The following is a 22,941-nucleotide window of genomic DNA, read 5'->3' on the forward strand; positions in this document are numbered from 1 at the left end:
GAGGCTGCAGAGTAAGTGTCACGTCAGATACCCACGGCCGATTCTAGCCTTTTTGCTGGCTAAGGCAAAAATTGAAATGCTGCCTTCTCTAGTAACCTACTCCTGATCCCCTGCTATACTCAGCTCCCCGAAATCTCAGGAAATTTTTTTAAGAGCATCTACAACCTGATCAGACAATGCTGACAACATAACTAAAAATTGATAATATCCCACATAGCACCACCAGATCACTGACATCCTGTGACTGACATTACCCATGTTGACTGTCTCACACACTAGTAGACAGTCAGCGTCTATCCCTCTTGATGTATCCTCCAGGACAGGGGGGCGTGGCCTTTATTATATGCAGGCATATGATAAACTCTTCCCCATGTCTTTAACTGCCTGTATCTATGGTTCTGTATCTCAAAAAACCACAAGTCTGATGTGATCTAAAAGATTAAATTCTTATCTTTAATATGATACCCATGTTTATAGGTACTAGGGGCCGTCTGAAGTGACACTGCCCCTGCAGTCTCTAAACTTGACTCATCACAGGCAAATATGACTCATACTTGCATGACCTAGAAGGAGATTTTTTTTTCTATAATTAAATGTGTGAGATTTCACAAAAAAGAAGGTATTCTAGAAAGGACATTTCATACCATAGTGTGCTATTCATTTAGTGAGGTAAAATCTGGTGATAGGTTCCCTTTAAGTCATTGTTAAATATACTTAAAACACATTTGCCATTGATTGTATTGGTAATCTACACCATTACTATATACAGCATCTTTTTTTTGCCTGACCTGGAATTGAATTATGTACTGCGGAATAAAAGGAGGGAGCATGTCAATTCCAGTAATAAGACTGGGTTATGAAACTATTGAAGTAGAAAGTATCAAGTTAAACAAGAAAAATAAAGGGGATATTGATAAATTAGTGCAAGGGGTCTTTAATTTGCCTTGCCTTGGATACAAATGAGCTTGCCATATTTGATCTGTATTCATTAACATTTATACGTTACATTTTGAAGTCAATGTACATAATGTTGATAGCTCTGCATGTAAAGCGTGGACATATTATTGACGCTGTGTATGCATGTACTATGGAGCAGGTGTGAACTTGGTAGTACATATCGGGTGTCATTGTCTCTCTCCCATTAAAATTCCTCTCAGGTTTCTGTGAGGAATTCAATTTGTTCAAACACGAGGCACAAAGGAGTGAGCTGAGGAGACCTGGAGACTGCGGTGTATGTGTGTGCATGCACAGCCTGTGTAAGAATGTGTGGACGTAGCGTGTTTCTTTGTGGATGTATGTATTATTCACACAGGATAAACAGCGCCCGCAGAGCTTTCAATGAGAGCAACACATAAGGGGAATCCGTTTAATAGCGGTGGAAATGAAGGCAGCTAGTGGCTCAGTAGAGAAGATAAATCCACATGGAGCCGGTGTGTGTGTGTGTCTGTGTATTATGTACTGTGATTTTTACCATGTGAGGAGTCAGCTTGTGTATGTTTAGTGTGAATGTGTTTATATGCTGTACAGCATGCAGGGGGACGTTTACATTGAATGGCTGTGTTCTGTATATGTATACTGGGCTTCCTGTGATGTATGTGGCAGCAGCATTTGTGTAGCTGTGTATGCGGATGACATTCCACATCTTAAAAAACTTTGCCTTTGAAGAGATGAGTCTGTGACTACATTATGTGTACAGTAATGCGCGCAGCTACTGCAGTGAATATATTTCATCTCCAGGTGCTTCACATACAGCGTAGATGCTGTTTTCTAATATCATTTTGCAACACTGCAGTATATTTGTACATGTTGGAAGCGCAGTGCGAATAATGAAGGGTTATAATCATGACCCCATGGTTTATCACATCCCCCACTACTCTTTACCTCCTCCTCCTCTCTCCCTCTTCTCCCTCCTTTAGACTTTCCTGATTTTTGTTACATAATTCAGGCAGCATTTTCAGTTGCTTCCCTTCTCAGCTCTTTATTTTCATTCCAGAGCAGACCACATGGTATGGGGGGACAAGTAGTGAGCTTGGTTTCCTGGGTCCGCTCGGAGATGTAACCTCTGCAGATATCTATCTCTGCAGATATCTATTTTCTGCATTCTCTTTCATGAAAAATTTGTTTTCTGGGTGACCCAGTGCACAGATTTATCCACAATTCAAGTGTTTCAGCTGCCCTTTTTATAATCATACATTTTATATTTAATTAGACGTATAAAATATCCTTAGAAAAATCTGTCATAAATTGAATTAATCTATAAAGCTCAAATGCAATTGCCAAGTTATGTGACCCTGAGAGCTTACAAATGGCTGAATGTCTCATTGTACATGACTCACTGCGATGTTTGTCTATTTTATATCTTACTTATCAATGAATTATCTTAGCCACAAATGTAAGGGTCAAGATGCAGAGACTATATGGATCAAGGCATGTAAATTTCTAATAAATAAACTATCCTGTACATCTGTAGTGTGTGAATAAGAGGTTCAATATAGTTTTGTATCCTTTGTCCTTGACTCAATTGTCAGGAGAGATGTATCTTTATGGTCCAGTCACCTGCGTATCTCATGTTCATCTCGATACATGCAAACATCACAACAACATTTTACAACCCTTTGCTCCCTCATGTTGCAAGCGGAGACTGACTGACAATTAGGATGAATTTGCAGGCGAACATTTCGCTAATATGTAAATGGTTAGTTTCATGAATAATGTAATATACTGAAGAGTCATTAATTTAAAGGTATATGTTGCAATAATAGTTTATCTAATGTTATGAATATTAAATTTCATGTGATTCCAGCACCCACATCATTCTGTAAAAACAGCATTATGTAGGGTACTGCATTAGATTTCCAAACTTACCTTTTCTCCTCTGCAGTGATCTGTTATTAAGTAAGTATTATTTTTTTTTAATTTGTATGCACTGTGGCTGGTTATGGGCACCATTAAGGTCATTTGCATAAAACCATAAAAATATAAGAAATCTTTAAATGACAGATCACAAGGAAACAGGAAAGTTATGCCTGGAAAACGTATACTGTGCCCTAATTTGGCAACTGGTAGACTCTATTTCAACATTGCCAGTTAAACAGAAGATAAAATAACTCTTCAATATTAGGCTCTATTTATACTGAAAAGCACAGTGGGGCTCATTAATTTACCTGTCCTACGGAGTTCACCGAAAGTGCAATGTCCGACAATAATGCACTCTGCCGGGATTCACTAAGATTGTGCGCCAGATATCGTGCATCGCTTCCCCGCTCAGGTCCAACAGAGTTAACCATCTTTTTATTGGTGCATGTAAGTGTATTTTCTTGCAACACAATTTGAAAGTTAAATCCTGCGCTCAGTCCGAATCAGTCAAATCGTATCAGTCAGATGGAAGCCATCGCAGCTGTAACAGAAAACGGTCGCGTTCTACACAATCACAGCACAGGCACCTGTTAAATACCTGTTCAAGCCGTGCAATCTCCGAAAAAGGCACAAAGTCCGACAAAACTGCAGTGCAAAGTTCGTAGTAAATAAGCCAAAGTGGGGCTTATTTACTAAGGTCCCACGGCCGCATTTCTATTGAGTTGTCCGATGTTTTTGGGGATGGCGTTGGGGATTGTGTTGCACGTGATCGGATTTTGCCGCATTGGCGCCGGCTTTCACGGGACACAAATCAGGTGGAGGGCCGCCGGACGATCCAACAGATTCGACAACGCGCGGGATTTAACGTGTCAAATTGTGTTGCAAGACATACACTCACATACACCGGGAAGAAGAAGGTGAAAACCGGCGGACCTCAGCAGGGAAGCGACACATGCAGGATCTCAGGCGCATGATCTTGGTGAATCCAAGTGGATTTCATGCTGATAAAGAAACTAAATGAAATTGGCTGGTGTATAATGATGCAATATGGGTGTTGCGTTGAGAAGTTTGATTTTAACACCAGGATCTGCAACATTATATAACATCACTTTTTTTGCCACGGATCAAAAGTCAACAACAAAAAAGCATTTCCGCTGTGGAGTAATTGAAAAAGTTTCAGGTACTCCCTATATGGTGCAATTCTACAGCATAACCTGACCTACATATGCACTGTGGAATTGCCAGACTGTGCGTATATTTTTTGCCATTAGGAAGTGTGCATTAGCATGTGAACACATATTCATAGAAAGAAAATATGAAAAAAATAACACTCTCTGCTGATAATGACTGTCAGGGCTCAGGATCAGTGGACCCCTGGAACACCACGGTAGATGGTACTAGCCGACACCTGGGACCAGGATCTAAGTGGCACCCGGTCTTCACCAGAGCCCGCCGCAAAGCAAGATGGTCTTGCTGCGGCAGGGTGCCACCGGGTCGTTCCACAGGTGTGACTAGCCTGTGGTGGCAGCCAAGGTTGAGGTACAGATTGAGCGGGTAGTCTTGGAGTCCGGCACAAGCAGGCAGTCAGGGCAGGCGGCAGAGATGAGGTCAGAGGTCAGGTCCAGGGGTCACAACAGGAGATCAACGTAGAGGCTGGGAACGGGAACAAGGAGCAAGAAACAATACAGGGTAGCTTTCTCTAATCGCAATAGCTCAAAGATCTGTCTGGGAGGGATGGGAGCCGCCGGTTTAAATAGGAACCCAGAAGCGGCCCTTTAAATCTTCGAATGCCGGCGCGCGTACCCTAACTAGCGGGAACGCGTGCAGCCTAGCCAGGACGGCAGATCCAAGGCATGGATCACAGGGACACCCGTGACAATGAGCTGTTGAAAAAATTCCTACCCAAGTTTTCAAAGCATTTTGTCCCATAGTATGAAATCCACTGTTCTACATAATGAGCGAGCCGTGGATTTGGCAGAATTTCCTGAAATCTACAGCAAATGTGGTTTTCTATAATATCTACAAAAATCCACTAAACAAATATATATATATATGTATTCTACCTGTAGGAATTGCAGTTTTGATGCAAGTGGTTTGCAGATATGTAGAGATCATGGAGTTTTTTAGTAAGCCTAACAAAGACCTAGACTGCACTCACTTGCAATAAGGGTAGCGTAAAGTTTAATGTGTATGCTCTCCATTTGCAATTTTATTAGGCTATTATTTCGTACTTTTACCATCAATGTCTAAGCAGCATATTGTGGAGGTGTCTAATGGGATGGAAACAGTTAACCTTTCTTTTCATGTCTACACAGAGATTCGAGAAGCCTTCAAGGTGTTTGATCGAGACGGAAATGGATTCATCTCCAAGCAGGAGCTGGGCACAGCAATGAGGTCTCTGGGGTACATGCCCAATGAAGTGGAACTGGAGGTCATTATACAGAGGCTGGATATGGATGGTAAGGCCTGGGAGCGTTATCTGCACTTCATCTCTATATATTACAATGGAGCTAAATACTTTGTGTATACTTTCCTCCAGCATAGTGTATTGTCTCCATATCCTGAGCACTGTGGATGGAAATCTGACAGCAGCCCCTGTAAATCTACCAATTTACATAACATTTTGTATTTCCTTGAAAATCTCTTTGTATGTTTAATGCATATTTTATAGTTATGTGTTTTCACAGTTATACATTTTATATACTGGACTCTGTTTACACTACATTTGCAATATACATGAGCTTTTACATCAGACATACACTTTTCCCACTACTAATGCACATTGGCATACAAGGACTACAATTTAAAAGAAAAATATATATTGGGTATAGTTTTTGTGGCATAACTTTCATCCCCTAAAAAAAACAGAAATGCTTTCAAATTCAAGTTGTATTCTCTGCCTGGTATCAAGCCAGAGAACCCAGCGAGGCGAGTTGAGCGTATTAACTCGTCCCGAGTCCAGTGGCTTCTTCTCCACACGGCACTCAGTACACGCCTTTCTCCCCTACGTCATTAGACCCCCTGGCTGAGTTCCTGTGCGTGTGCATTAGACAGTGAGCGTTAGAGCAATCCGCAAACTTCGCTAGTTCATTGTTCATAAGCGGCTCCCTGCTTAGCGTTTCTAAGCAGTGAGCGATACGAAACTCCCTATTGAGTTTATGTATCGCTCTCTGTCATCTCTCTGTCTACACTTTGTTACAGGAATGAGTGGATATCTTTGTTTGTAGCTCATTTAAGGTTTGTATCACTTACCCCCCTCACTATAATGCTCTCCCTCCACACTGTAATGCCAGCCACTTGCCCCCCTACTCCACCCACAATGTTATGTTTGGCAATTGCTCCCCCACCCCAGACACACACTGTAATGCCAGCCAATTGCCCTTCCCCCCACACTGTAATGCCAGCCACTTGCCCCCCTACTCCACCCACAATGTAATGCTAGTAACTTGCCCTCCCCCACACACACACTGTAATGCCAGCCAGTTGCCCTCCCTCCCACACTGTGATTCCAGCCACTTGCCAGCCACTTGCCCCCCCCCACTCCTCCACACACTGTAATGCCAGCCACTTGCCCCCCTACTCCACCCACAATGTAATGCTAGTAACTTGCCCTCCCCCACACACACACTGTAATGCCAGCCAGTTGCCCTCCCTCCCACACTGTGATTCCAGCCACTTGCCAGCCACTTGCCCCCCCCCCACTCCTCCACACACTGTAATGCCAGCCACTTGGCCCCCCCATCCCCCCACATACTGTGATGCCAGTCATTTCAAAGAAAAGCCATTGTAAAGAAAAGTACGTAGATAGATCTGAATATACATTATACTGTGCCCACAGCAAGTGTAGAAAGGGTGGCAACGGAGAGTGACATGCAAACTCTGTAGGGAGTTGCGTATCGCTCACTGCTTAGCAACGCAAGCAGGAAGCCGAGCATGGCTGGCAGTGGCTAATGGCTAACTTGGCCAAAGGGAGCCAAATGATGGAGGGGAAAGAGGCTTGGTAATATACCCAACTCGACTCACTAGGTTTTCTGGCTGGATACCAGGCAGAAAATAAAACTTGATTTTATGCTTTTGTGAGAATCACTGGTTTTAGTTGAAAAAGGGGTGCCATTAGGTGATAAGGGATCTTTGGGATCTACCGTATATATACTCGAGTATAAGCCGATCCGAGTATAAGCCGAGGCCCCTAATTTTACCACAAAAACCTGGCAAAACCTATATTTTTTTTACTCGAGTATAAGCCGAGTTTGGATTTTCAGACCATTTTTTTGTGCTGAAAAACTAGGCTTATATTCGAGTATATATGGTACTTTATATTCTGGGGTTTGGCCAATAAACATATAGGGAGTGTCTGCTTTCATTTGCAAAACCAGCAAATCTTTGTTCGCTGGTTTTTACACAAAACTACACCAGGTATAGACAGTTTACATTGCAACTGTCTATGCAATGAAATGTGGTAAAAGCAAATAAAAAAGTAGAACATGGACTGAGAACTTCATAGAAGTTGGACAAGACATCAACATCTTTCCTGACATCTACAACAAGTTTGATAATATATACACATCTACAGGATATTGTATACCCTACACTGAGCTTTAACAATTGAGAGGATTCAGTGCATGGAACCCTTGACTGTGCCATTGAGAACCGAGTTTGTGATGATAAAACCTAGTAAAGGATTCCCTTTAAAGTTAATATAATACACACCCACAATACATTTTTGGCAATCTGGTCCCCAAGTAAGGATTCTGCCCACTCTTCTCACAGTGTTTCTCTTTCTCTAGTTACTGTTACTTGGCTCATCTACGGAGGCCGACGTAGTTTTCTTTTTTTTTGTTAGACCCCAGCAATTAGAAATATATTCTGGAATGCAAACAGCAGGAAGTGCTCACTGCACAAGTGAGACAGTGTAACAGTCTGTAAATGCAGATCAAGGAGGTGCCAGGGTAGCCCCTATGGCTATTATTTTAGAAGGAAGAAGAACATGGATAGCTAAGATACGATTTCCACATTTACAATGCCTCGATTTATGAATAAGTGCCCCTGATTTATCTATGCTTGGTTTTGATGATAGATTTCCTTTAAAGCCCAAACACCATACAGCAAGATAGAAAAAATTCCATTTAGACCACCTAATAGGGTCATTATAGGCTATATCTGAACAGGAATCTAATATTACCTTCTTATATCTTAGTTTCACTTATTGGCAATTTAGGACTATAAACCAAATAGAAGTTTGAAAGTAATAGGTGGAATACACGTATATTCTACTATGTTGAAAAATGTAGTTGATTGTGGATATGGAGGTGCAGCAAATTTATGATTAACTGCAGATTAGGGAGTTGTTTAGTTTATTTTTGTAAGTTCATGGGTAAAACTAAATGCAAAAGTTTTCAAGGTTACCTTCAAATCCAATATAGGAACTTAATACATAATTTATTACCTTTTGAAATAAAGTAGGTCACCCTCAAATAGGTATAACCAAGACAAGCAGAGTTTGAGATAGATAACAGAGCATCTAATGTACTTAACCCCTTGCCACTGAAACCAGTTTTCACCTTCCTAACCGAGCCCTATTTTTAGAATCTGACATGTGTCCGTATAAGTGGTTATATATTTGGAATGCTTTAACATATCCTGGTGGTTTTGAGAATGTTTTCTTAAAACAAATTGTATTTTAATTTAGTTGAAAAAAATTGGGTATGTTTTACATTATTAAAATTCAAAATATTCTGATTTGGAGGCTGATAGTCATACCTCCCAAATAACATAATAACAAACATTTTCCGAATGTCTGCATTTTCCAAATGGTGGCATATTTTTTTATGCCCGCTTATTACTTATTCATATGGAAGGGAGGTGTTATTTATTTATTCAATCTTTCTTCATTGTAAAAAAAATTCTCAACTTTAAAAACTTTTTTCTTATGCTTGTTCTTGAACAAGGAACGCTCAAAGTGATTGCAGTGCAGTGTAATATAACTGATCCAATCAATAGGAGATTTCAGAGGGAACTGACTGGGGTACAAATTGGACCTCAGGGTTGCCAATGGAAGAGAAGAGTGAAAAGCTTCCAGCACTGGCATATTGAAAAATAGTGAGTAACATTCCAAATTCTTTATTTCATCTTGTTAAAATCTTTCTTTAAAAAAGCTAATACAGGCAGTCCCCTACTTAAGAACACTCGACTTACATACGACCCCTAGTTACAAACGTACCTCTGGATATTGGTAATTTATTGTACTTTAGTCCTAGGCTTCAATGATCAGCTGTAACAGTTATTAAATGTGTCTGTAATGAAGCTTTAGGGTTAATATTGATTCTTATGACAACCCAACATTTTTAAAATCCAATTGTCACAGAGACCGAAAAAGTTCTGGCTGGGATTACAATGATAAAATATAGAGTTCCGATTTACATACAAATTCAACTTAAGAACAAACCTACAGACCCTATCTTGTATGTAACCCGGGGACTGCCTGCATGTCCATCCATGATGGAAAGGAGGTTGCGGGTTACGTGTTTCAAGCACTAGGATGGGCTCTTAGTCATACCTGCGCTTGTGTTGTATAGCACTAGTCTCTGCCAATGAAAGGAGTGGAAGCCCCCAGTTAGTTCCTCGGGGAGTAAGGTGCCTGCATTCCATTAAACCCCTTAACGACCAGGTCCTTTTTCATATTTGAGTTTTAATTTTTCACTCCCCACCTTCAAAAATGTATAACTTTTTTACTTTTCCATGTAAAGAGCTGTGTGAGGGCTTGTTTTCTGCATAATAAATTGCACTTAATAGTGACAAAAAAGTGCAGTGAAATTGGTGAAATAACGCATTTGCACCATTTTCTTGTGGGCTTGGATTTTAATAGAAGGGTCAAGACCCAATAGCTCTGGGTCTTTATATGACCAGAGCCTGTCATGGTAACAGATCGCCGCTCCCCGATGATGTTAGAGGGAGCAACGATAAAAGCCAAGGCGACGCCCAAGTGTGACCGGCTTGTTAACACTGCTAGCTAGTACCAGTGGTGATTACACGGTTAACACCCTCGATAAGTGCTAGCATCGATCGTGGGTGTTACTGGTGGGTGATTGCTGCAATATGCAGCAAACACTCACCGGCTATAAAGAGGGCTCAGCCCGTGAACCCTCTCCAAACACCTGCAGCCAACATCTGAGGTACTACTACGTCACACATTGTTAAGGGGTTAAATGCCACAGTCATGCTTGAACACGGCGTGCAAGGGGTTAACACCCGCAATCAGATGCATCTCCAATCATGGGTGATACAGGAGGTTATCAGCTGACACCCGCAGCTTCTGGCCAGTAGCAGATATTGGACATCATAGCATTGTGGTTAGCGGGAGGTCACTTCCTGCAATGCAATACTATTACATCCATATGCAGGAAGGGGTAAGAAGAGCAGGTAAGTACACATGTGGAAGGTTGTTTATTAATGGATGACACACAGCTGCATTAAATGCAGTAATTTTAATGGATTCAGGTGCATGTCTATTATTTTAACGGATGGTGGCCCAGATTTATTAAAAAGGAGGAACCTGTATTATGTGGAGTTTGCCTCATGAATGTGCGGGAGTGCACCAGATTATTGAATACTGACTAAATTATATGGCACACACTATACGTCTCATGGAAGTGTGCACCTATATTTTGGTGCACTTTTTGTATACAAGTCTCTCTATTAAATGTGTCACAAACCAAGCACTCACATGCCCCTTTAGGTGCACTTTTTTTTCGTCTTGTTAGACACAAAACCAGCGAGATTTCACATAAAAGAGAATATGCTAGAAACTTAATTTAATACCCTGCCTGAGGGGACTAGTAGTTTAGTTGGATAGAAGTCGGTAACAGTTTCCCTTTAAGTCCTACTTACCTACTTAAAAGTCATATTCGATTAATTTGGAGAAAAAGACGTCAATAAATTTCTACCAGTTTACCAAAAATGCACTTTGCTTCCCAATAAGCGGGAAATGAGGTGCAGCCATAGTAGTAAATGTGCCTCCTCTCCCGATGCTGAGCCTTTAAATTGTAAAAGTGTAAATACGATAACAGTTCAAGTAAAATATTACATTCTTTTATTCATCCTTTCATAAGAGCTCTCTTGTGTGTATTTTTTCTAGTTTAATAAAACTGTTAGCGGATGACTGTATTGCTACCATGACCATATAATTCAGAGAGGTAAACCACTCTGGCAGCGCTGCAGCCAATAGTGATAAATCTAATTCCAGACCTTATTTACTGGTAGTAAGATATTGCCACCGCAGACATCTCCAGGATATTAACATGCATACAAATGTATATGTATATTCTGTCCACGTAGGTTGTCGAGCCTAAGATAATCCCGTGCTGCCCGAGAATGTTTATAACAAGAGTAACATTTAAGCAGTAAGCATGCATTTACTCTGAAATGAATATGCTATAGAAGAAAGGCTATAAAACTGCCCATGATAGAAGGTGGTGGACGTTTCCATGTTTAGCTAAGCAGGGAAACTAATCCCAAGGGTGAGATCCAAATGACTACCTTTTTACACCTTTTTACACAGCCATTTAATGTCAGACTAGTCCTGGTAGTGGTGCCAAATGACCAAGGTGAGTCAGGAGACACTTATCAAGATCCACACATCAGAGATGATGATCATTGATATAATGAAGTCAGGGTCAAAATATTAGAAGGCAATAACTTCAAAGAAAAACCTTTTCAGGTAACTAGTAGCCTAGCAGAGGGATGTGTGTCCCTAATACAGCAGGATGCCGGTATGCCCAGGAGCTGGAATAATGCTCTACGCAACAGCTCTGGTCACTAATGGAGGGGAGGAAAAAACCAAGACAAGCCACTAGTGTTATAGAAAAATTAGGTAGGTTGGTGAGGGTAAACCTGTGATGTCATTTATGCTCTGCTCATCCCCAGAACAGACACTATGACAGTACTTGACTGACCCTGTTGGAAGGGAACAGTGTCTGTGTGTCTTATTAGGTACACCATGCTAGTAACGGGTTGGACCCCTTTTTGCCTTCAAAACTGCCTCAATTCTTCGTGGCATAGATTCAACAAGGTGCTGGAAGCATTCCTCAGAGATTTTGGTCCATATTGACATGATGGCATCACACAGTTGCCGCAGATTTGTCGGCTGCACATCCATGGTGCGAATCTCGCGTTCCACCACATCCCAAAGATGCTCTATTGGATTAAGATCTGGTGACAGTGGAGGCCATTTGAGTACAGTGAACTCATTGTCGTGTTCAAGAAACCAGTCTGAGATGATTCCAGCTTTATGACATGGCGCATTATCCTGCTGAAAGTAGCCATCAGATGTTGGGTACATTGTGGTCATAAAGGGATGGACATGGTCAGCAACAATACTCAGGTAGGCTGTGGTGTTGCAATGATGCTCAATTGGCACCAAGGGGCCCAAAGAGTGCCAAGAAAATATTCCCCACACCATGACACTACCACCACCAGCCTGAACCGTTGATACAAGGCCGGATGGATCCATGCTTTCATGTTGTTGACGCCAAATTCTGACCCTACCATCCAAATGTTGCAGCAAAAATCAAGACTCATAAGGCCAGGCAACGTTTTTCCAATCTTCTACTGTCCAATTTCGATGAGCTTGTGCAAATTGTAGCCTCAGTTTCCTGTTCGTAGCTGCAAGGACCAGCACCCGGTGTGGTCTTCTGCTGCTGTAGCCCATCTGCCTCAAAGTTTGACGTACTGTGCGTTCAGAGATGCTCTTCTGCCTATCTTGGTTGTAACGGGTGGTGATTTGAGTCACTGTTGCCTTTCTATCAGCTCGAACCAGTCTGCCCATTCTCCTCTGACCTCTGGCATCAACAAGGCATTTCCGCCCACAGAACTGCCGCTCACTGGATGTTTTTTCTTTTTCGGACCATTCTCTGTAAACCCTAGAGATGTTTATGCGTGAAAATCCCAGTAGATCAGCAGTTTCTGAAATACTCAGACCAGCCCTTCTGGCACCAACAACCATGCCACGTTCAAAGGCACTCAAATCACCTTTCTTCCCCATACTGATGCTCGGTTTGAACTGCAGGAGATTGTCTTGACCATGTCTACATGCCTAAATGCACTGAGTTGCCGCCATGTGATTGGCTGATTAGAAATTAAGTGTTAACGAGCAGTTGGACAGGTGTACCTAATAAAGTGGCCGGTGAGTGTAGTTTGTCTCCACTGGGTAACTCTCTGACTTGAATGCTGTTATTCTTCACCAATGAAGAACTGAAAAATGAAAAGCAGATGCAAATTTAGTATTACAAGCACAGTAAATCATGTTTAGTGTAAGAATAATAGTATAGAATATACATACTATATTTATAACTCAAGCTTTTGAAGTTTTAAGCGTAAGTATTAACTACTAACTGTCCATATAAATGGGGATTATTGTCATACAGCAGCAAATCAACTTCATGCCATGTTATCTAAGCCTCCTGCATTCTGGTGGAGTTCAGTCCCTTGAGTTCTGCAGATAGATTGCCTGTGGCACTACTGCACAGCCAAAGCAGCAGGCTAATGTGCAATTGGCCTGTCATAGTGGAAACCGGGTTAAAAGGAATCCATGGATTAAACTACTGCTGGAGCCTTACTTGTATGCCTGACAGGCCTTTTGACATAACACACACCTGAAGACATACCATAGGGAGAAATATATAACAGCTATTCTCACTAGTGGACTAGTTCAAAGCATCCCACAAGAATTATATCAGAAAATACATGTCCCCTGCAATATCCCATATATATCTCCTTATAGAAGAGCTACTAAAATAAAACCACCACCTAAAAAGGTATTACCACTACAAAAAAATAAAACTAATTGGAATCCTATGTAGTAGAAGAAAGATATGTTGGTGCTTATCCAGTGTTACAATGTGCATTATTGGAGAGGGCTACATTCACAATTCTGATAGATGAAGATCAAGCATTATTTGCTTGTTAACAAGTATTATAGAGATATGATATGATATTATATACAAGCTGTAATACTGGATAAATGCAAAATAAGATCAGCAAAATATTTACCAGATTACTCAACTAAATAAGAATAACAATATTTATTTTTATTTTTCAGGGGATGGCCAGGTGGATTTTGAAGAATTTGTGACATTACTGGGGCCAAAAATCACAACTTCTGGGATCCCGGACAAGTTTCATGGTGCTGACTTTGACACTGTGTTTTGGAAGGTACTTCATAAATCTATGCTTCTGATGTGTAAGATGTGGAAAAGTAGCAACACAGAAGTATACAACTGTATCAATGATCAGATGAAAAGGCAATATTTATTGAGGGAGGAGGATTTTTAGTTAAATTACATCATTTTTTTTGTCTTAATCTTAAAATTGTTAAATTTGGTAGTTTTCACATCTGTGAATGCAGATCTGGTACAGGTTTTATGAAGTGGATGCAAATCCCCCAGTAGAACAGGAAAATCCAGTAAACTATTTCCGCCAAATTTTCAACTTTATTCGAAACTTTTCTGTCAAAATATTGCAATTCCCCTCCACACTGCAAGTGCCACATTTATCAAGCTTTGTAAGGCACTATATTAAATCCAATGACCAAAAAATAATGACTTGCTCATTCCACTCAGCGCCTGCGCGTTGTGCCAAGGGAAGCCATCATATTACACCCCGGCTTCACTAGCTACATCGCATGAGGCATGAAGATGGGGTATTATCCCTACTGTACTTCCTGCTTCACAAGGAGGAAGGACAAGTGCGGGATCTGCAGACTCTAGGTAAGTACAAAAGTTTGTTTTGGTTCATTTTCCTGACATAGAATCTTTATACAGATCGATTTGGGACCCTAAGCCACAGGTCCTATAGTTGGTTTAGGGTCCCAAATTGACCTGACATATTCTCTTTAAGTGCCACTATCATGGATGTCCTCTTTATACAGGATTAAAAAGGTTTACCCATAAAAGAAAGTTATAACATTTTAATTCCATAGTCATGTTGACTAGGGAATGTTACTTTACAATTTTACTCAGTTTTATTGCTGTTTTAGCTCCTAAAACTCAGTGATGGTCAATGTAAGATTCTAGTGTGCGGGAGGGCACAAGCTAAGCAGACACTTCATGATTCATCTGTGCTATGAAATGCTGTGTGCTGATAATGTGCTTTGGTTATCAGGGTACGGGGTTTATCTACACTTTCAATTAGTTACTGAACAGTCTACTAGCATCTGACACATAAAACAAGATAAATGAGACACATCAGAGTCATCACATGGATATAAAACACTCAGCTATGATGCCTCACCTAATCAAAAAAACAATCAGCACTGCTATATCAATCCCTCCCATGGGATCCAGAGCTTATCTTGTTTGCAGAGCAGCTGCTGTTGTGTCCTGTACACGCTACTATAAAGCAGGGCTGAACTTGGAAGTGCCTGGGTCTGTAGTGCTATCTGCCTCCTACCCCTCCTCCTTCTCCTGCACTGCAAGATAAGCAAGAGGGAATTGTCCGACCATGGTCACAGAGGTCTGAACCCGGACTTAGTACATAGCTATGAAGAAGGTGTAGAAAGTAGGGGGAGTGAGTTCTCGATACCCCTTCCCTTATTCATCGAAAGAAGACCCGCCAACTGAGAGACCGGCCCGAATTACGGTTCTGTCGATCAAATGGGTGACCGTATTTTCCATTGAAAACAATTGGGCTGTGTGCTAGCCATGAAAAAAACAATGCTGCGTTACTGCTAGCACACGGGCAGAAATTTGCAGGCAGCCTTAAATGGGTGTTTCCATGTTTAATATTTACAACATTTCCATAAATATGCATAAATAACGCTCCCCCAAAGCACATCTGATTTTCATAATTTTTTAAAATATTTTTTTAAGCAACATAATGAACACAGATATAGATACAACATAGAATAACAATATAGATATGCCTGGATTACTGGGGAGATTATGCTAATCTTATTTGGGGGGGCTGATTTTAGGTGATAGATTTTCTTTAACTATATAATGAATATTCCTAACAGTATGTTTAACATAAAAGACTGGTCAAAATAGATTAATTTCTAGTGACACTTTCTTTACATTTCTGGGAAAGTTCAAACACATAAGAAGTCTGCCATGTTCCATGTAGTTAACGCAGTAACGAAAATACAGTCAAAGATTCCATTTTTCTCAAGTTATTCATGATTTTCATTCCAAAATAAAGAAATAAAAAATATGGTAATATCTGTGCTCATGAAGAGGGATATCAAAGTCATCTTTGATTTAGCATCTTTTAACGTAGATCAACAGGATTAATTGCAATTTTTAATCTACTAATTTACAGTTGTGAGAAATTAAAAACAGACCCTCTTTGAGTTCTATTGCTTTGCATATCCCAACAAAGAAAAAATGTTCTATAGAAGATCTTGAAATTAGGTAAATAAAACCAAAGATGAACATTTCATAATCATTTAATAAAAATTAGTCCAAAATGGAAAATCCATGCGTTAAAAACTTCCCTCCGTGAATCTTGTAGAACCATCTTTTGCAGAAATAACTTGAAGTAATTTTTTTCTGTAAGACTACATTAGTCACTCACTTCATTGTGGAGGAATTTTGGCCAATTCTTCTTTATAAGAGCTCATTCACACAAACGCAATGGGCATGAATATGAGGACGCACCGTTTGCGTCCCAATATCGGTCAATATTGACGTCTATGGCATATTCATGTCAATGGGAGGCTGTTGCTGACTTTTTCCCACTGATGGTACTAAAACTTTGGAGAATTTCATGGAATGAGGGAACAACAAATCACAGCTGCTGGACCATTTGTGGAATCCTGAAATATGTGAATGGTTATTCCGATCTATGCCATGAAAAGGCTAAAATGAAAACAATCCTTTAAATCTCACTTGTCTACAAGTGGTAAAAGGAGAGAAATCAAAAGGACTATGCTGTTCTAAAAGGACTATCACCCAGCTTTATAAAAAAACACATTTAATGCTCTAAGAAGAAAAATAATACAGAGAGACAATGAATGACTCTGCTAAAATACTTTCTTTATAATATAAAAGTATATTTTGGACAATCATTTTTTTCTATTGCTGGTTACCTAGAAACAAGTCAATTTTGGGGACTGGGAGCTCTAGTGTTTCCAGTTTAAGAATGAACCATTACGTGGAACTTATTTAAATCAATAAGAAACCATTGATTTACTTTGATCCAAGCTGTACTCCAGAGCCAAATAAGGAGCCAAGGCAAACAAACTTGGATTATTTATTAGTGGTTTTATTTGTGGGAAAAAAACCTTTGTCTGAAACTTCTTTGCCTCAATTTGTGCAAATAATTCTGTTAAAATGTAGATTTTATGCCACCCTGACCACTGTCCAAAAGTGAGCAATGGTCAGGGTGTGGAATAGATAGGTCATTGGCCTATGCTGGATCTGTAGTCTTTTACACTAGAAAACTGACTGATGTGCAAAACTCTAGTCATGGTAACCTCCACTGATTCAGCTTAGTATTAAGTGCTGTGGATAAAACAGGATTTGGACACAGAAGAGAGAATACTTACTGGTATATAGAGATCCCTAGAAAGGGTGACACTCAGAGGAGCGTCAGTGGCTTATATTAAAGGGGCTACGTACTACTCACACAACATCGTGAGTGCCACCCTTCAAGAAGAGTGGGATGCCATGCCTCAGCAGACAATTTGTTGACTTGTGAACAGCATGAGACGTCGTTGTACTGCTATAATTGATGCTCAAGGCCGCATGAGAAGTTATTGAGACATTGACATTGTTATGGGGGTAAGACCATCACTGTTGTTGTCTTTTGTTTCAATACATTTTTGAGATGAGCAAATTGCCATTGCCGGCTTCCATGTAGATGCCCTTCGTTACCCTATAATTTTACACATTATTACACAAGACAGCATACAAGACTTTAGAGCCACAGATATCTACCCCTGGAAAAAGTCAGGGAAAGCTTTTCTACATTTCAATGAAATATTAGAAATATTAAGACCTTGGGACATCCAGACCTACATCTGACATTGAGAATGATTCATAAAGTGAGTAAGCCAATTTGGCAGCTTTATCAACTTTATCACTGTGAAAGTTAGCGTAATGCCATGTGAATAACTACATCACAATTCCACTTCACTGGTAGCTCAATCTCAGCAAAAGGCAATACCAGGCACAGCCACTGTACTTTGGCATTGTGCTTAGCAAGAAGCGAAGTGATAATGAATTAAAGTTTTTCTTTTAGGAAAAAATTACTGGAGACCGGTCCATCTTATAGAATGACTTGCCATTAGTCTTCATCAGAACACTACTCTTGCCGGAATCTTTTAACTGGATCTCTAATTGTTGCTATAAAACTTCCTTCAAGAATGGATTGGTTGTTAACAACAAATGTTCTATGTGATTGATTTTGTCTCCAGTCTTTTATTCCCAAGTTGATGGCTTTAAACATCACAGGAGGAGGGAAATGGGAGCAGGGTCTATGCATGTCTTTGAAGCTTTGACCCAATGACTAAAGGACACTCTATAGTTGTTAAAATGTTGGTTGTAACTAAGCTACTTCAAAGATTAAGGTACAAAAACCAGGTCGGGAGCATAACCAGCTGAGATAAGAAGAAAAACACAAGGTACCCAACAGTGAACAGGAAAGCCATATGCATTATTAATATGTAGGTGCATTTCTATTTTATGCTATAACAGCTCTCACTTGTACCAAGTATTATAACTACATTTGGAACAAGAAAACGAGAATACAAGTTCTACGAACAACTCATATTAGTCCGGGTAAGAACAGAACATGTGGATGGAGGCACACATCTCCATGTGTAGCTCTATAGTCATTCTTTTGTAGAAATATTGCCTTCCAACTCACAATTAGGGGAACGTATATCAATATAAATCTTTACTTGGGCCTGATATTATGTTTCTTAGGGACAGAGCAATATTGATGCACTGTTTCCTTTATACTCACTAACCTCTTCATACTCATCTAGACCCTGTAGGGAACATCTTTTGCAATATAATGGTTCCTGTGTTTACTGAATGTTGCCATATGTGACTATATTCCCTCCGTGGATGCTCCTTGAACACAGATGTGATGCTACTGATATGTATGACAGCTATCAATGCTTGTGTAATTTTCCTGTGTTGTACCAGCCTGTGTCATCTTCTCACATGATTACTATTTCCATCATATTTATTCTTTCTCTATTGTTGCATTTCCCTTCATTTATGTATTATATTGACCTTTTCATTGGGCAATATTTGCAATGCCCTTGTTTCGATTTTTGACTTGCTAAGGGTACATTCACACAGTGGTGTGTTATACCTTCATAGAAAACAGCATGCTCTATCTTTTCCCGGTGTATGATGCAGATCGGGGCACACTTTGGCACCGTACCGCCACTGCCACTTACATCCCCCCAGATGGCAGTGTGAATGCACCTTTACTTTAATAAACATTTTGTTGATTAAACAAAAGGATCGAAGGATGCCATTTTCTGCAAAATCAATTTTTCTTTAGCACAGTTTTACATATACCATAACTATTTTTATTTTGTCAGAAGTGTACCTTTAAAAATAAACCCTCTAGGAGTACTTACTAAAGAAAGCAGCTTCCTAGCCCTACCCCAGTAATAGCAGTGTTAAATCCCTAGCTTTATCAGAACATACCGATAAGCTAGGAAACAGTGCAGTAGATAGCCGTCTGAACGCCGGACCAAGCTTACAGCCGTCCGGCGTATTCATGAAGGGGTGGTCCGAGGTGCTCCCCTCTCTTCATCCGAAACTCCAACTCCTAATGCCGGCGATAACTGCCAGGCTCCATGCTGCAGTCACCTCCTCCTCAGACTGCTCCCTCATGAATATGCCGGACCACTGTAAGCTTGGTCCGGCATTCAGACGGCTATGTACTGTAGTGTTTCCTAGCTTATCGGTATGTTTCCATAAAGCTAGCGATTTAACTAGCTATTAATGGGTCTGGGGCTAGTAAGCTGCCCACTTTAATAAGTACTCCTAGAGGGTTTATTTTGCCTGACAGGATCTCTGTAACATGGGATATCTCTAGTTCTGTGTCACCCAGAGACACAATCCTGGTGTGATATTAAAGAGAAGATATAACCATTTGAAGTGTATCTCCTGCCATTACATCTATATAGGTGCTATATGTATGAGATTTGTGCCATTAACAAGTTTATAGTAGCATGGCAGCGGTGAAGGGGTTAAACTGCATTTGTACAGTTTCACTTATAATAAACTTGATGGCTTATTATTATTACTCTATCACCTAACACTACACTTGGCAATAAGCATTTGGGCAATGCCAAGGGTCAAGTATTATCTACTAATTCAGTAATTTGTTAATCAGACAAGCAGAGGGTGAAGCAGTGGCTGTCGCTTGACCCTACATTTGGCAGTGCATATGGTTAGCTTAAATTTTTATTTATCTCTCATAAAAACCATGCGTCCATTACAATCACCCTCCAGGCTTTTTCAGCTGTTTTCCTGCATAACATATTAATTATGGTAAATTATCACAGCAGCGGCTTTCCTCCATGGTTTTCGGCCCTCCTGGAGGAGCACCGGTGCTGACCCAAGTTTCTCCTTTTTGTAATAATTATTTTTCTGAGTGGTCTCCTTTTTTGATGATTGCTTATGTTTCATTAGTTATTTATGGAATAATACATAGCGCTAACTGTTTTTTAGTTTCAACCCTGCATCCCATTTATATTTGCAGTGTGACATGCAGTCATTGTCTGTCGAGGAACTGAAGAGATTATTATATGATACTTTTTGTGAGCACCTGTCCATGAGAGACATTGAAAACATTATCCTGACCGAAGAAGCTGGAAACCTTGGAACTAAAGGGGACTGTCCTGTAGATATGGAGTGTAAGTATTATTTCAATGTGGTTAACAATTTCAGTTGTTATTCGTTTTTAAGAAATATTACACCCAAAGAAGGAATAATAGTGATTAAACAGAACAATCATTTTGTAAATAGAATAATTATATCTGTTAACATCCAGTCTAAGTTAAACCTTAAACAAAATCCTTTAACTTGATTTTTTTTTAACATGACCCAACATTAGTTAACCTAAAAAAAATAACATAAAAAGGCCTTCTTTAGGCAGACCTTTCAGTACCTCCTCTACATCCCATATTGGTGCTTCTCCACAGAACCTCATCAGCAGTTACTCCTGAAATGCTTCCATTGCCATGCTCTGGTCCTACAGTCAGCTTATGACAAGGCATCTTGGTGCTCTAGGCAAGCAAACAAAAATGTCCCCCTTGAAAATCGAAGCTAAAGGTGGCAGAAGCAAAGCCGATTCTGAGGAGAAAAATTAAATGACGCTTTGGGATCAATTACATTGAGAAATGCCAGCAGTAAATATAGTACATGACATACACTATACTACACATAAATACTGTATATACTTAAAAAAAAAAATTATACATATAAATATATCCCAAAAATTGCTTATGTAACACAAATACATGTATACCTAAAATGTATACATCACATAAATACCTTCAATGAATGTAATAAACACATAAATATATACCAGCAATGAATATACAAAACACATAGACACCTGCAGTGAATATGACATGTATGTAAATATTTACCAACAATAAGTATAGAGCACATATGCAAAGTGTAACAAAAATCTCACAAAATACATATCAGATCAAAAAACTAAAAATATTTGTGTCAAATATTTTTCTAAAATCTATCCAATGATACCAAACTGTAATCACTAAAAATTTTAATGTGTGCAAAAACTTTTAAATGCACACATCAGATCCAAAATCTGAAAATAGATGTATGCAATATTTTTCTAAAAGATAAATAGACAAATAGACAAATCCCCATCATTAGAGAGCAGGAGACTTAAGTTAATCAAGCTCTCTGATGAGTCATTTTGATTTTTGGCGATTACATGGGAGGTTGAGTCCCTTAATTTTTCCTGGGGAATCTGAATTTGCAATAACATATCATTGGATAGATTTTTGAAAAATATTTGACACGTATATATAATTTTTTCGATCTGATGTGTATTTTGCAAAATATTCCACTGTGGCAACCTTTTTGTTAGACCCTGTATATATCCTGCACATGCAAATATGTACCAAAATCAGCGGTGAATAACCACACATAAATATATAAAAGCAATAAATGTGCACCAAGGCTGCCTTTAGATGGGCATAGACATCACGTACTGTTCAAGTGTTTCTTTGCCTCTCTGTGCTGGCCTTGTTTGTCCTGGCTTTCGTCGTTGTGGACACCTCACAAGTGACAATCCTTCTCCATCAGGTACAGAACACCATGGCGACTTCTGGTGTGACACATCACAGCAGCATTCGCCACCTGGTGACTGTGACCTCTGGAGTGCATTTTCACACTGCTGCCCAAAAAAAATCACACTCAGTATGATGTTTCCTAGATCTCCCACAGCGCTCCTTAGTAATATTTTCCCCTCATTATAAGCACAATTTAAGCCCTTCCATATACAGATAATATATGTGACCACTCAATAAATTATAGCATATATAGTGTATAGTCCCCCCCCTTCATTAATTCATATTTTACCTCCAAATTTTATTAGTAAACACAGCCCCCTCCCTTTAAAAAAAAAAAATAATCATTTTTTTCCATAATCCTTTGAATCTCGCAATTGTTTACATCTTATATTACAATTCGTACATTCTGTATTTAAGATCCTACCAAATTAGTTTTTTCTTCGGGAAGATAAAATCTTCACTAGCCCCCTCCCAATTGGTGTTTCCCTGCAGAAAATGGATCAAAAGATATTTGTAGCATTTCTACCCACCTTTATTGTTTGTTATTTTTTGTATGATGAAAAATAATAATTTTTCAATATACTTAACGTATCAATTTCCTTACGGTCTTCTAGATCTCTGTTTACTTTCATTTTATAGAAAGCTTCTATGTTTACTTCCAGTGGATAGAAATCTGACCATGGTCACACAGGTGCACGGCTCGTTAGCATCACAGAGAGTAATCAGAGCTGTGTGATATAACGAGCCGTGCACCTGTGTGACCATGGTCACATTTCTGTCCACGTAAATAATTA

The 22,941-nt window shown here is 39.7% G+C and overlaps 1 protein-coding gene across 1 annotated transcript in view; it reads left to right on the forward strand.

The window, feature by feature from the left end:
* The window catches only part of CABP7 (calcium binding protein 7), a 55,176-nt gene that overhangs the window by 27,934 nt on the left and 4,301 nt on the right, over nucleotides 1–22,941 (forward strand). Inside the window, exons 2-4 of the mRNA XM_072148605.1 lie at nucleotides 5,172–5,315; nucleotides 13,952–14,064; nucleotides 20,581–20,734. Coding sequence (XP_072004706.1) covers nucleotides 5,172–5,315; nucleotides 13,952–14,064; nucleotides 20,581–20,734 — 411 coding nt within the window. The remainder of the gene's footprint in view (nucleotides 1–5,171; nucleotides 5,316–13,951; nucleotides 14,065–20,580; nucleotides 20,735–22,941) is intronic.

The sequence above is a fragment of the Engystomops pustulosus genome, chromosome 1 (genome assembly GCF_040894005.1).
Source record: "Engystomops pustulosus chromosome 1, aEngPut4.maternal, whole genome shotgun sequence".
NCBI lineage: Eukaryota > Metazoa > Chordata > Amphibia > Anura > Leptodactylidae > Engystomops > Engystomops pustulosus.